Source organism: Eschrichtius robustus, chromosome 13 (assembly GCF_028021215.1).
Source record: "Eschrichtius robustus isolate mEscRob2 chromosome 13, mEscRob2.pri, whole genome shotgun sequence".
Taxonomy (NCBI): domain Eukaryota; kingdom Metazoa; phylum Chordata; class Mammalia; order Artiodactyla; family Eschrichtiidae; genus Eschrichtius; species Eschrichtius robustus.
In genome coordinates this window covers 101,317,670-101,333,484 of record NC_090836.1, presented here as the reverse complement: position 1 = coordinate 101,333,484, position 15,815 = coordinate 101,317,670, and the positions used below count along the sequence as shown (strand labels likewise).

The 15,815-nt window shown below is 50.9% G+C and overlaps 1 protein-coding gene across 3 annotated transcripts in view; it reads left to right on the top strand.

Annotated features, from left to right (window-relative positions):
• Positions 1–9,324: 9,324 nt before the first annotated feature.
• Positions 9,325–15,815, top strand: part of SULT4A1 (sulfotransferase family 4A member 1) — a 33,001-nt gene continuing 26,510 nt past the window's right edge. For all 3 annotated transcript variants that reach the window (XM_068561646.1, XM_068561647.1, XM_068561645.1), the window contains exon 1: positions 9,325–9,493. In XM_068561646.1, coding sequence (XP_068417747.1) covers positions 9,325–9,493 — 169 coding nt within the window. The remainder of the gene's footprint in view (positions 9,494–15,815) is intronic.

The window sequence follows — 15,815 nt, the reverse complement described above, 5'->3', positions numbered from 1 at the left end:
AGCAGAGAAGCAAAAAGGTGAGTGAAGAGTGAGTGGCGTCCAGGAGGGCCTGGGGATGAGGGTGGGGGTGAAAGGGAGAGGAGAGGGACAGAGAGTGAGGGCCTGCAGGAGGGTCTCCAGCTCCCGACCCATCTCCACGAGCCGAGCGGCTGAGCTGGCCTTTGCCCCCTCTTGCTGTCAGCTGCATGGGGGCAGGCACAGATACGAACCCCTGCAGCAGGAAGGGGGCTATCCTCCCTTGAGTCAGGTAATCTCCAGGCCCTGGTGGTCCTCTCTGACCAGAGCTGGGATGCTCTGTCCCCACTCCCACGTTCTGGGCTTGGGATTTCCTCTGCCAATGGAGAGGGAGGCCTGGCCACGTGGGTCTCCAGATGAAGGATTTAGAGGCTCAGGAGGCCTCTGAGAATATTCTTGCTCCCTTGTCCTTCGTCCCCATCAAGGACACAGGCCTCTATTCCCATGGGCATCAGGCCTCCCCTCATTACCTGCTCTTTCTTCAGTTCTTTGGGGCTTGCCCTGGGACCATCTTTGTCCCCATTGCTTTGTTTTGTGTCTTAGATGGGGAGAGAGAATCCCACCTTCCTCTCCATCATCTTCCTTCACTCAGCTGCATGTTGTTAAATGTTTCTGGCTTACTTGGCTGAATATCTCAGTTGCTTATAATACTCTGAGAACTTCTCTTTGGTCTTTATTATTTGTGGCTCGTGTGTCAAGGTGATCTATTCTCAGCTTGATAATTGCAGAGACTTTTCACAAGCATTGCTCATGGTACTTCACAGTTCAAAAGTACTTTCCTGCTTTCTCTTTTATTTAGCTCTTAGACGTTGTCTCATGCGGCTTTCCCCCATTGATCCCAGCTCTGCACTCTGAGCCCATGGACCCTGCCTGCTCCCTCTGCCTGGGGGCAGCCTGGCAGGGATGGAAGGGTGGTGACCTGGTCACTCTGAGGCTGCTCTTCCCCATGGAGAACAGCCCATGCCTTACAACCACTCCTCAGGGACATCCGCAACCCAGGCATGCTGCTCAGTAAGCTCCAGCCCCTTGTTTGTCCAAGTCCCTCTAGCCACATGGGGTCCAGCACTGCCCTCAATATGATATGACCAGCACCGGGCCTGAATTGCCTTTCACCTCCCACCTCCTGGTCACTGCACCCTATTAATGTGGCCTCAGAATGAATGAGCTTGGTTTGAGCAACCCCTGTGGATTTCACTGAGCCACCATCCACCAACAGTGCCTTGCTCTCCCTTTAGCCTAAAGATGGTTCAGCTGACAAAGCAGACAGCCCAGGAGCTGATCCAGGTCAGAGCTCCCTGATTTGTTACTTTTACGGCCTCCTGACACAGCCCTGAGGTGTTACAGAGCAGAGGAGGGATCCGGGGTTCTGAATTCAGGTCGACTCAGGTTTGAATCCCATCTCTGCAACTTAGCATTGGTGTGACCTAGGGAAATCCCCTTACCTGTCAGAGCCTCAGTTTCCCCCTGTATAAAATGGACACAACAGCACCTACCTCATGGAATATTTACTTGCGGAAATTAAACGCTCCTTGCAGACTACATCATATGGTAGGCATTGCTGCTCAGAAAGGGAGAGCAGGGAGTGACAGTGCATTAGCTACACTTCTGCTTTGTGTTAGGCATCACACTAGGAGGACCACTGGGCCCCCTTGGTGCCTCATACTGACCCTGGGTGGGGGATAGTCCAGACAAAAGTCAGGGGAGCTGAGATGGGGGCCAGGACCTTTATGATGTCAGAGCCCTCCTGGACCCTGCACCATGATGTCCCATCATGTGTGCTAAAGTCATGGGGCCATCACCCTCCTCTTTCCCCTGGGGTCCCAGCCAAGGACCTCTCAGGGCCCTGGGGCTCTGGTAGAGCCGTGTGGCTCCATTCTTGAGCCACGTTTCTGGGCTGGCTGCAAGCCCCCTGCCCTGGCTTTCTGAATGCCAGTTGTCTGCTGCGTGTGTCCTGGTGCCTGAGGCAGATCTCTACCCCGAGGAGCTCACATGCCTCTATTGCTATGTCTGTGGAGGTAATAGGGAATCTAACCCTCACACGTGCACCCCACTTACAGTTTTCAAAGCCAATCATCTCAGTTAATTCTCACAGTAACTCTGGGAGGTAAGCATTATTCTCCCCCATTTTATGGGTGAGGAAACCGAGGCACAGAGAGGTTATGTGCATTGGTAAGTGGTAGAGCTGGAAATGTCCAACTGTGTGCTCCAGACAGCAGAAAGATCCCTGGAGCTTCACAGCTTCATTGTGCACCTGCTCTACGATGCTGGGCAAGTTCTCTCCTCGATCAATTCCTCATTTCTTTGTCTTTAAAATCAGTAGTTGGCTTCTAAGGGGCCTCCAGCTCTGCTCTGAGCCCATCACATAGACAGTTAATACCACTGTGGTCAGAGGGAGGAGAGATGATTCCAGGAGGGGATTAGCCACAGAGGAATAGGTTTCTGAACTGGGTCTTTACGGAAGCCTAGAATTTAGATTGGCAGAAAGCCATTCCAGGAGTGGGGACTGCAGATGCAGAGGCAGGTTGGAGGTAGCAAGTTAAACACACAAGGAATCTGAGGCTCAGAGTTGTGACGTGGCTTGTCCCAGGTCGCACAGCAAGTCAGTGGTAGAGCTAGCATTCAAGCCCAGGTCAGGCTGTGGTTCCATCCTGTCTGCCCACTAGAATGCTGGGTAGAAATATTGATGCTCAGGACTCTTCTGCAGAAATTCGGATCTTCAACTAGACCTGTCTGGGCAGGAATGTGGTTGGAGCTTGTAGTCCCTGGGCACTGGTGTCCTCAGGGGCCATCCTGTGGGTGTGACCACCTGCCTGAGCCAGTACCCTGTGACTCAGACTTCCTTAATGTCACCTGTGGCAAGCAGGCTGGTATGTGCCAGTCTGTGTCTGGGGTCACGTGATGCTCGTGGGTGACCTCTGCCCCAGCACTAAATCCTGGCTACGTTAGGCATCCACAGATACCTCAGACCCTCTGGGCTTAGCATCCCACCCATAAATCTGAGAATGTACACTAACTGGGTATTTGGTGATGTTAAGGAATAATCATTGCTTTTTAGTTGTGTTAATGTATTGGGAATGTGTTTTCAAAGAGTTCTTATCTTTTAGAGATCTGTGTCAAAATGTTTGTGAAAGAAGTGATATAACACATGAGTTGCTTCAAAATAATCTGAGTGGGGAGGGGTGGGTGAGAACTGATGAAACCTGAGTTGGTAACAGTTGACAGTGGGTGATGGGTACACATTGATACAGAAGTTCATCATAATATACTCTTTAATTTTGTATATGTTTGACATTTCCTTAATAAAAGAGAATGCAACCTTAAAGATTTGATAGTACATACAAATAGGAAAATATACATCAAGATAGAACATAAAACAAAGCACAACCAGGGCCCCTGGGTGTTGTGGCTACCCAGAGCGCCAGATTGGGAGGGCGTTAGGATCTGGTGAGCTGTGCGCTTTCAGCACCGCGGACAGCGACCGGCGCCGGCTTCCCTGCCTCTTTGCAGCCTTAGGGACCTCAGAGGGCAGAGAACTTCCAGATCCATATTACTTAGGAAGAGTCTCTGCAGGACAAAAGACTATCCAGCCTCTTACATACCCCCAGATATGGGACATTCACTACCCACGGGGAAGACCAGGCCTTGGTGGACGGTTTTGGCTCATAAGAAGCTTCTGTTTCCTGCTCATTAAGGATACCTTTGTCAAAAATGAATCAATCATATATATGTGTGTCTATTTCTGGGCTCTCCATCCTTCCATTTATTTATGTCTATGCTTATGCCAATCCCACACTGTCTTGATTTATAGTTTTGAGGTAAATAGCTTTATAGTAAGTCTTGAAATCAGGTAGTGTGGTAGTGTGAGCCTTCCAACTTTGCTATTCTTTTTCAAAGTAGTTTTGACTATTCTAATTATTTTGCTTTTCCATATAGATTTTAGAACCAGCTTGTTAATGTCTACAAAAAAGCCCATTGGGACTTTGCTTGGGATTGCATAGACTCTATACCTGAATTTTGAGAGGAACAGGCATCTTAACAATGTTGAGCCTTCCAATTGATGAACAGGGTATATGTCTCCATTTCTTTAGGTTTTCTTTAATTTATCTCATCAATGTTTTGCAGCTTCTGTTATACAAATCTTGCACATTTTCTTAGATTTATTCCCAAGCACTTAATGTTTTTTGATGCTATTGCAAATGGTATTTTTAAAAATTTCAATTTTCAATTGTTTGTTGCTAGTATGTAAAAATAGAATTGATTTTTGTTTGTTGGCCTTGTGTCTTATGAGCTTGCTAAACTTATTTATTCACTCTAGTAGCTTTTTTTGTAGAGTTCTCAGGGTTTTCTACGTTAACAGAGGTTTTTCTTTAGATTTCTATTCTGAAAAAATTAAACCCAAAGAAAAGGTACAAGAAGTAATACAACTGTGTTAGGCAGAATAAAACCTCCCCCCACCAAAATATGTCCATGTCCCAATGCCCAGAACCTATGAATATGTTATATGTCAAAGGGAATTAAGGTTGCAGATGGAATTAAGGTTGCTAATCAGCTGACCTTAAAACAGATTATCCTGGATTATTTATTGGGCAGACCTAATATAATTATAAGGGACCTTAAAAGTGGAAGAGGTAGGTAGAAGGAGAGTCAGTATCAGAGTAATATGATGTGAGAAAGACTAAACCCGGCATTTATGGCCTTGAAGATGGAGGAAGGGACTAACCATGAGCCAAGGAAGTGGGTGGCCTCTAGTGGCTGGAAAAGGCAAGAAACTGGCTTCATCCCTAGAGCCCCCAGAAAGGAATGGCGCTTTGCCGACACCTTGATTTTAGTATAGTGACACGTGCATTAGACGTATGACCTACATAGAACTGTAAGATAATAAATTCGTGTTGTTTTAAGCCACTCAGTTTGTGGTAATTCGTTACAGCAGTAATAGAAAACTAATACAACAATGAAATTATACCATCACCTGCATTCACCAACTGTGGCATCTGCCACATTTTCCTTCTCTCTCAATGTATATATACACGTGCACTCACATAGTGTCATAATTGTTTTTTTTTTTTTGGCAGAACCATTTGAAAATAATCTGCAGACATAATTATACGCTCCCAAATACTTCAGCATGTAACCCCTAAGAAAAAGAACATTCTTTTACATACCCACAGTACAGTTTTAAAACTCATGAAATTTAAAATTAATACAATATTACCAGCTAATATAGATTCCATATTCATATGTTGCAAATTGTCCCAGGAACGTCCTTGTCAATTATCTTTAGTCTCCTTTTATCTGGAACAGTTCTTTCAACTTTTTTTTTTTTTTTTTTTTGTCCTTCATGACATTGACATTTTTGAAGAGTACTGGTCAGTTGTTTTACAGACTGTCCCTTGGCTTAGGTCTTGTATTTTGTCCTCATTATTAGATTCAGGATATGAATTTTTGGTGGGAAAACCACATAAGTGATTCTGTGTCCTTCTCAGTACATCATATCAGGAGGCACAGGTGTCAGTTGGTCATGCAAACTGGTGATGTTAATTTTGATCATTTAGTTAAGATGGTGTCTGCCAGATTTCTTCTCTATAAAGTCAGCCTTTTTCCTTTGTAATTGATAAGTAATATGTGGGTAGATGCACTGAGACTGGAAAGATACATTTTCCCGGACGATTCTTCACCCATTGATGGTTTTCGCTTCACATGATATACTTATCTGATTCATTATTATTATTATGGCTGCAAAATGGTGATTTTATAACTCCATCATTCTTTCTATATTTCTTAGTTGCCATTTTACTGGAAAGAAGACCTTTTTCTTTTTTCCTCATTCATTCGTTTTTCTTAGTTTCAGTATGGAAGTTCTTTTTTCCCACTGTTCCTTTCCTAATTCATTTTAACGTATACCCATTAAAAATATTTTTGTTTAGCTTAAATACATATATGCATACACAAAGTAAATTGTTATTCAGGTATAAAGTACATACACAAATCTTGTGTACGCCTCAATAATTTTTTTACATGTACAACTATATAGGACATAATTTGCAGGTCCCAGTGCAAGATTAAAATGTAGGGCCATTAATGTAATGGCATTAAAACATGCCATTAAAATTACTAAAATATAAAACTTTTTGCTTTCTTCCACAATCTCTCAGCCTGTCGTGGTGTTTTAAATTTTCTATTTAATGCCACTCTCTCCAAAACCGGGGTACTCATGGGGTACCTGCAGACCTTCACAGGAGCCTGGGGGACCCAGCCCATGACTTCCAGAGCAGCCCATCGGCTGTCCATGTCCTCCTGTCAGCTGTGGGGCTGAGGCATCTTGCCCCAGCTGGGAGCGAAGACCTCAAGCCAGGCATCACCCCTTCCCACTGGCCTGATGTCCCAAGGGAACTGCAACATCCCCACCAGCGAAACGGATACCTGAATTGATGGTGGGAGAGAGGCTCATCTTTGTTGATTCATCCACCAAATGTACTGGGGTGCCGCCAGTTTAGGACAGAGAAGACAGGGATGGTTTCTATCATGCCCCACTCTGAGATGCCATGGGGTGTCAGCATCAGACCTGACCCTCTTGGCGCTGGCCCCAAGTCCCCATGGTCACAGGGCTGGGACACTAGAGAACAGAGGAGTGGGCAGTCAAGACCTTGGAAGGTGGCAGGAGGTGGGACCTCCCATGAGCCAAGGCTCCAAGCCCCCAGCACATGCCTCATTGTCCGTCAGACTTCACTTATAAAGCACAAGTTCCAAGATAAAATTATTAAGAATTTCAAGATGCTGACCACACACAGAGCATTAAACCCCAAGTGCAGGGCCCTTCTGACGCCCCTGGTTGCATGACCATGAAGCAGACCCTGTGTCTGCATCTGTATCTATATCCACATCTATATTCATCTATACTTATACCTATATCACCTTGTGGCCATCACTGAGAGCAAGATATAATGTTTCCAATACTCTGGAGGGTACTCTTGTGTCTATTCCCAGTCAACCCCCTCCCGCTGCCCCAAATTAAACACTTTTCTGACCTCTGACCGCAGATTAGTTTTGTTTGTCCTTGAATTATATATGAATGGAATCATATAACCTATTGCCTTTTGTGTTTGGCTTCTTTTGCTCATCATTTTGACTGTGAAATTCACCTGTGTTGTTGCATATACCAGTAATTCTTTTTTAAATCACTGTGTAGTAAGAATTCCATTGTATGACTATATCACAATTTATCCAGTTTAATGTTGATGGACATTTGAATTGTTTCCAATTCTTAGTCTAACATGTGCAAAGTGCTCCTAATTTGATCTTTCAAACTAGCTCCTGTGTTCTTTTGACCTATTCCCATCATTTTTAAGAGTTTCTTATTATTTTTTTTTGCCCAAAAAGATATTTTGTACTTTCTTTGCCCAGCTGTGGAATTAGCCTTTTCTCCAAGAAACCCTGGTTCCTTTTGGTGGCAAGTATTTAGAAACCAAGATTTAGACACTGACTGTGCCTAGTATTGCTGGAATACAGAACCTCAAGGCCTTTTCAGCAAAGATAAGAAATAGATAGTTTTTCAAATAATAAATTCATGTCAATACCTTAGACCCCAATCTAAAACGACAGGGTTCTTCCTTGCTCTTCCACAGTGACAACCTCATCTGAAACATCAGCTTATTCATTCGCTCAATTCCTCTAGCCTTTGGCTACCTGTCTTTGTGCTATTACCTAATTGTTCTTAACAATGTCTTGGTGCTTGGAATCTTCTCTTTCATTTTTGTAAAGACATCCTCGGGACTTCCCTGGCGGTCCAGTGGTTAGGGCTCCGCGCTTCCACTGCAGGGGGCACGGGTGAGTTAATGCTCTCCTTGTTCTCTCCATCCACCGTGTACATGTGGCCCACGCCTCTCAGCCCACGTGTGTGGCTCCCTTGCCAGACTGCAAGTGTCTCAGTCCAAGGGAAGAAGGAGAGAGAGCAAGTAGGTCCCGTCCACCTGCTCTGCTCTGGATTCTTGCTGGTGTAGTTTTCTCTGTCCTCTCAACTACAGTACCTAGGGGTAGAGATTATTGTTCCCTTTTCAAAGCCAGGGACACTGAACCTCAGAGAATTAGACCAGGACATCATCATTTTCATCTTTGTGTTTCCCTAGGCATACAGTAGGTGCTTAATACAGGCACACCTCAGAGATATTGCAGGAATGGTTCCAGACCACTGCAATGAGGTGAATATTGCCATAAAGCTAGTCACACGAATTATGTTTTCACTGTACTGTAGTCTATTAAATGTGCAATAGCATAATTTCTTATAAAAAAAGAACGTACGACTTAATTAACAAATACTTTATTGTTAAAAATTGCTAACCATCATTTGACAAGGCAGGGTTGTCACAAACATTCAATTTGTAAAAAACAGAACATCTGCAAAACACAATAAAATTAGGTATGCCTGCGTCTGTTTCTTGAGTGAATGGATGAGGGGTTGTACTAAAGCCTCTATAGAATCCTGTTGTTCTCAAAATGTGGTCTGCATAAGAAGTACTTTTTAAATGCAGATTTGCGGGGCACTATCCCAAGGGCCTTGGATATCCCGAGGTCTGAGGCTTGGCCCTGGGAATCTGCAATTAACAGCCCCCTTTCTGCCCTCAGGATATTGTGAAGCTTGTTATTCACAGCTCCCATTACGATCTGAAATGATCTCGGTTGTTCACAAGTGTAAGCTCCAAGAGGGCTAGGCTTTTTGCCAGTCTCACTGGTCGGGAACCTCGACCAGAGTCCGGTACAGATCGGATGTTCCCTAAATATTTGTTGAATAAATGAATTAATCTTAAGGTCACTTCTAGCTGGAGTATTTCTGTGTTGAACGCTTGCTGAATGACGGAGTCACTAGGTTGGTGAATGTACGCGTGATGGAGGTGATGCGGACGGAGGGCTGGGAGGAGGACAGCGGACAGAGGTCTTGCTCGGCCCTCGGGGCGGGTGGGTGGCGGCTCCCGGGTGTGGCGTGGGTCGGGCCCGGAGGCCCCACTACGGCAAGTCTGCGGAGGGCAGCCGGCGCGCGTCGGGCGGGGCCATGACGTCATACCCGCGGAGCGCAGCTTCCACGCCGGCTTGGGCGCCGCGGCGTCGTGACGTCACGGCCACGGAGTGCCTTCGCCAGCGCCGGTTGGGGCGGGGCGCGGGCCGGGCGGCGCCGTGACGTCACGCCTGCAGAGCGCCGCGCGGCGGCTGGGGGTGGCGGGCGCGGGCGCGGGCGCGGGTGAGGGGCGCGGGCCGGGAGCGGGCGGCGCGGCTGCGGGGCCGGGCGGTGGCGGCGGCGGCGGCGGCGGCGGCGGCGGCATGGCGGAGAGCGAGGCCGAGACCCCCAGCACGCCGGGCGAGTTCGAGAGCAAGTACTTCGAGTTCCACGGCGTGCGGCTACCGCCCTTCTGCCGCGGGAAGATGGAGGAGATCGCCAACTTCCCGGTGCGGCCCAGCGACGTGTGGATCGTCACCTACCCCAAGTCCGGTGAGCCCCGGGCAGACCCCGCCCGGCTCTGCGGCGCGCCCGCGCAGACGATGCGCCAGCGCGGGGGGCTTCCCGTCGGGGGCGCAGGGCGAGGGCGCGGTGCCCAGAACCCGACCGGGCGGGGTGGGGGGTGGTCGGCCCGCGTTTGGGGAAACTAGCCTTTGGAGGTGGGCCCCGGTGTCCATGGCCAGCTAGCGTCCCGTGGGGATGGAGCCAGTTTGGCAGGAGCTGCCAGGAGGATAGGCCCAGGCCCACCACCCTTCCCTGCTTCCCCTCCCGTTGTCCAGCTGGCTGTGTGACCTTGGACAGTGACTTAACCTCTCTGTTCCTGGGCCCGGTTCAGCCTTTGATGAGTGCAGAGTCCTGGTGGTGATCTGGGGAAGGGGATAAAACGGGCATCAGGGCTGTGTGCGTCCCCATTTCCTGCGTGGGCACCGGGTGGGGGATGGGACTGGCCGTGCCCGGAATACGTGCCTGGTGTGTTCCCCTGTTTCAGGGCCGCCTGCATCACCCTGGTGTTGGGCAGGACCCAGGGCATTCACATTTCCTAGCGTTAACTGATGTCATTTTCATGACAACCGTGTAAGGTGAGGTGACCATCCCCACTTTACAGTCTAGGCACTGAGGCTCAGAGAGGGGAAGTTGCTTGCCCAAGGTCACACAGCTGATGAGTGGCAGAGCGGAGATTTAAAGCCAGGCTGGTCTGTGCCCAGGACCTGATATAAGAGATGATCGTGTAGTGCCTTCTGAGGTTTGTAGGGAAAAGAAGCAGCTTTCCTGTTTGAACGTTCCTGCGGGTTTCGATTGCTGCCGCTGAATGGGAGAGGCAGGGAGACGCCTGAATCCAGACGGTGCAGTGCGTCTGACGCCTGGTGTGGAGGGTGGCAGCCTGGAGGTCGTGTTGGAGGAGCAGGGTGGTAGGTTGCTGGAAGAGCTGTACACTTGGCTGTCCCAGCTGTGCAGGGTCCCAGACACCCGAGGAGTAGGCCCAGTCCTCCGAGGAAGGTTGGAGAAGGGGCTGTCAGTGGAGGGTGGGGAAAAGTCTGGAGGTGCTGCTGAGCCATCCTTGGGAGGAAGGAAAGGAAGGAGGCATGGGGATTCAGAATTGGTCAGATTTTAGAGCCACAGATACCATTCCTACACGTAAGACACTCCCACCCCCACCCAGCTGGGTGTGGTGGGGCTGTACGTTGGACCCTCATGTTAAGTGGGATCAATGAAGACTAAAAATTGTCTCACGTCAGTTTAGGGCAGGGCTTGCCTCCATATGAATTGTGAAAAACTTGGTTTGGGGCGCCCTTGAGGATTTCGGAATTGTAGTTGAGCACTTGTGGTTCTGTGTTCTCCCTCCATGTCATGGCAAGGAGATGGAGGGTGAGAAGGTAAGTGGCTGGCAGGCTGGGGGAGGACCGGGCTTAGAGCTGAGTTGAAACGCATGTACTTCGGGCTCCTGGGGGATGCTTTAGAGGGGCCCTGCACTGGAGGCCTGCTGGGGTTCTTTCTGGGCACCTCGATGGGGAATGAGGTGTAGGTTAAAGGAAGTTTTCTAGGTAACCAAAACTCACATCTTGTTTGTAACTGGCGTCTTTCAGAGACAAACAAAAACATATCCTAGAGTTTTTCACAAGGAGAGTAAACATGTGGCTCTTTTCTTTTGGTGACGGAGAATCCAACGGTGGCCAGAGATCCTTGTGTGGGGTCCCTTTGCACAGAGCCCTAGAGAGCCTCCTTTTTAAAACTTAAAAAATTTTTTCCACAGAGCTTATGGCCTTTCCAGGCCCTCGTTGTTTGTCCGTCTGTCCCCCGCCTGCTCCTTTTATCTTTTACCTTCTACCTGAGGGCTGGGCAACCTGAAGACTCCCTTGTTAGAACTATGTGTAAGCCAGGAGCAAATGACAGTAGTAACTGCACAGCTGACTGCCTGCCGTGCTTTGTCGCTCCGCGTGTGTTCGTCATCTCAGCAAACTCCCTTCACAGCTCTCTGATCAGAGGTGGTCTCCCCTGTCACAGGTCGGGCACGGAGGCTCTGGGAGGTGAAGTGACGTGCTCAAGCTCGCGTGCCCGGTATGAGGCTTGTTTGAGCTGACCACGAGCCCAGGAGTAAAGGAGAAGCAGAGTCCTGGGTTTTGTGTAGGCTGGTATTTTCTGTTCCTTTTTCGCTTTCTTCCTGGTTCTCGACCTTGGCCCAGTCCATCCTTCTCATCCAGTTTGTGGGATGGTGACAGGATAGGTGAGAAGTTTTCTCAGGAAGGATGACCTGCACTAGCTGAATCCCCCGTTCCCCCAACCCGCGCTGCCTGTAAAGTTCATTACACGAAATGATCATGAAGGGGGCTGAGGAATTGGTCCCAAAAATCTGCCCGAAAGGTTTTCTCTCAACCAGAGGAAGAGGGCCCTGGAGTCATCTCCAGTGGCAGCTGATATAGCAGGAGGAGCAGTCTGGGGGGCAGGATCTGGGTTCTCCCAAGTCGTTGCCCTTGGGTGATTCTGAGCCCGTTTCCCCTGCTGTGAAATCCACATCATAAATTGCATAGTTGCAGAGGCGACTCTGGCTCTGGGATCCTTGGAGGGACTGTTAACTTTGAACACAGGCCATTCGCACTTTGCGATGGGACCTGGGATGCCCTAGGAACGATGAAGCAGCCCCTTGGCCGCTCCCGTGTGCCAGGTGCTCTGCCATGTTAATCCAGAGGCTCAGAGAAGGCAGGAACTTGCTCAGAGTCACACAGCTGCTGAAGGACAGTCAGGTCTAGTCAGGTCCCCTGGTCCGCAGCCAGCCTTGCCCCTTCCCCTCCAGAGGAGGGCAGCCAGACCCAGGCCTCAGGGTGGAGGGGGGATCCCACCTTCTCTTGTGTGCTTTGGGATGGAAGTCTCAGGACACTTTGGATTTTAGGGTTTTTGTCACTGCTCTGAGTCACATGAACTTCAGGTGGCCCAGTTCACGTTTCCTTTCCCTTCCCGTCCCTTCCCTCCCCCCCCGCCCCCCCCACTCCTCCCCACCAGGAGTGGATTTGTAGGAGGCACTGGTGCTTAGAGATTAAGAGCCTGGCTTTGGAGCTGGAAGGCCTGGGTTTGAACACAGCTGTGCTACTTACCTGCTGGATGGCCCCGGACAGATGACATCACGCCTCTGAGCTGGGCTTCCCTCGGGGATAGGAGAGACCACCTCAGCGCCTTGCCGGGTGGCTGTGAGGATGAGTGAGATGATGGGCGAGGGCTCCTTCCCGTCCCGGATGCGCCGTAAGCACGGGAAAGGGTCACGCTATTGATGCCAGCTTTCACTCCCTGAGCACCCGCGGTGCCCAGACGCTTTCCTAGGTGCCGGGGGTGCAGAGAAGAGTCCCATCTGGTGCCTGTCCTCAGTGAGCGCTCAGTCCGCTGGGGGACAGGCAGCTACAGGGTGGTTGGCGCTGGGACTGGGACGAGTCGGCGGGACTAGCAGAGGCCCCTTCCCTTGCCGTGCAGGGACCACGGCACCCCTTGGGTTTCCAGTGCCCAAGTCTCGGAGGTCTCAGTGAACTTGCAGGTGGCCCCAGGGTCCCTTGTCCACCCTGCCCCCTCTGGTGGGGAACTGGGGTTCACAGGGCAGGGGATGTCTGGTGGTAAAGGTGGTAATAAGTGGATCCTGCGTTTTTCCCGCAGCACTCCGCTACTTCTAGAACTTTTTTGTGTTTCTGACGTTTGAGCTCGGGTGACAGGTTAGGACTGTGCTGTCTGATACAGGAGCCTCTAGACACAGGTGGGTGTTGCAGTTTAATGAACTGAAATGAAGTAAAATTAGAGATTCAGTTCCCCAGTGGCAGTCGCCACGTTTCATGAGCTCAGGAGCCGCAGTGGCTAGTGGCTCTCGTGTTGCACAGCACGGATGCCAGCTATTTCCATCATCACGGAAGTTCTGTGGGACGGCGCTGGTTCACACCGTGATGCCAGCAGTGGGAGCCCACTGTGCCTTCTGAGGAAGACCCTCCTCCTTGTCGCTTGTTGATCGTCATTCGTTCTTATAGCCTCTTTGGTCCCAGGATGTTGCGTGTGGAACCCAGTTGTGTCTGGGAGACGTCTCGTGTCTGTCCCCGGGGTCCCCAAGGTCGCGGAGACTGGCTCTGGAACGTGCCCCATGGCTCGGCCAGAGCGCCCACCTCCTGACGTTCGTTTCCGTTTGGCTCCCACCTGTCGTGAAGTGCAGCCTCGTTCTCTTGTCACCGATGAGGAGGGAAGCAGTGCATCACTGCTGGGGAGGGGGGAGCGTCTGGCCCCAGCTCTAGCCCTGTCTCTGTGCGACTGCAGTTTGCTCAGGAAAAGTGAGAGGGTTGGGCCTGAAGGGTTCATGTAAGTCTTTTAACTTTTTTTTTTTTTTGGGGGGGGGGTTTGTTTATTTTATTTATTTATTTATTTACGGCTGCGTTGGGCCTCCGTTTCTGTGCGAGGGCTTTCTCTAGTTGCGGCGAGCGGGGGCCACTCTTCATCGCGGTGCGCGGGCCTCTCACTGTCGCGGCCTCTCTTGTTGCGGAGCACAGGCTCCAGACGCGCAGGCTCAGCAGTTGTGGCTCACGGGCCTAGTTGCTCCGCGGCATGTGGGATCTTCCCAGACCGGGGCTCGAACCCGTGTCCCCTGCACTGGCAGGCGGATTCTCAACCGCTGCGCCACCAGGGAAGCCCTCATGTAAGTCTTAAATGTTAAGACACCCTGGGGCGGGGAGGCCCACAGGCCCCAGGCTGGATGAGCTGTTCGTTTCCTTTGACTGTGTGTGTCACCACGCCCAGGAGAGGGGGCTCGGGACGTGTCCTGACTGAGGTGATGCGGTCCTCAAGGAGCTCGCTGTAATACTGGGAAGCCGGGCCCCTGATGCCGAAAGCTGTCTGACAGGCCAGGGCGGTCATTCTCAGGGTCAGGTCAGGGGCCCGGGAAGGAGGGCCCAGAGGAGGAGGAGGATCACTGGGGGACTGCATGGAGGAGGTGGGGGAGGTGGGCCGGGAGCTGGACATGAGGGCAGGTGGGATTACCGATTACAGCTACTGTCTCTACCTTGTTTGAGCCTCAGAACAGTCCCGTGTTCTTGTGATTGTTTCCTTTTTTGGATAGAAACAGGCCCAGTGAGGGGAAAGGGCGGTATCAGCACGTGAGTGTACAGTTTTCACTTGTAGGCGGTGGAGAGGAAGCAGCCACAGGAGGAGCTGGCAGAGGGACAGTGGGGATGGGAACCGGCGCCTACCCAGCACCCATTCTGTGCCAGACGCTCCCCGGGTTTTCACATACAGTTATCGCATTGCACTTTCCCACAGTCTGGTGGAGGAGACTGGTCTCAGATGCGGATCAGGAAGCAGGCTGCAAGATTTCAGGGAGGGACTTGTCACCCACCCTGAGCTCACGTTTGTGCCAAGATCAGGGTGACTGTCCCTCCCTTCCAGCTGCACAGGGTGATGAGTGCTCCCCAACCCAGCACTTAGTTCCCCGCCTCCCGGGAGAGCGTGCAGAGGCCTGAAGGTGTACCTGGAGGTTTTGTTCAGGATAACTGTCGACTTCCTCTTTCCTCTCCCCTCTCCCTTCCTCCTCCCTCTTCCTTCCCTTGCTCTTACTCATTATGTTTGCACGTGCTGAAGAGGGCTTGGAGATTGGGGAAGGAGGTGGCAAGTCCAGGTGCCTGGGATGGCCGGGGGGGACATTCTTCTCATCACTGTGCGGGGCTTGGGAGAGAGAGCCTCGAGAGGCACCCACAGGATTCTGGAGAAAGGAGCAGGGCCTCTTGGAGGAGCATCTTTCTGATGCCAGTGGAATAGGAAGAGACCCCCAGCCCTACTCTGAGCTCCAGGGTCTCATCGGGCTTCTCATTTCTCATTCCTCCTAGACAGTGACGACTCCTCTGCGCTCTCCCACCCACCGCCCCCCACACGCTCTTGGTACTTGCTTCTGTGGCTCCTGCACCCAGTAAGCTCTCAGATCCGTCCACCCCCTCAGCCCTCGAGACAGTCTTGGGACTCTTCCTCTCTCACCTGGACTATGGCGTGGCCTCCCGCCTTGGTTCACCTTTCACTCTGCAGCGAAAGTGACCTCTTAGAAACACAAACCTGACCTCGGGCAGTCCCTCGTTAGACCTCTTCGCTGACTCCCCATTGCCTTCAGTCAACGGTAAACTCCACTCTGTAGCCCATCCTCTTGTGGTCTGATTTCACCTGCTCCGGCCCCCTTTGTCAGCAGCCACGCAGGACTGTCTGAACACGCCTGCTTCTTTCTTCCCTCCAGCCTTGCTCCCTCTGTCTGCTGTGCTCTTCCCCTCCCCTCCCTTCCTCTCCTTTTCCTTCCCTCTGATTACCTGATGGGGACTTC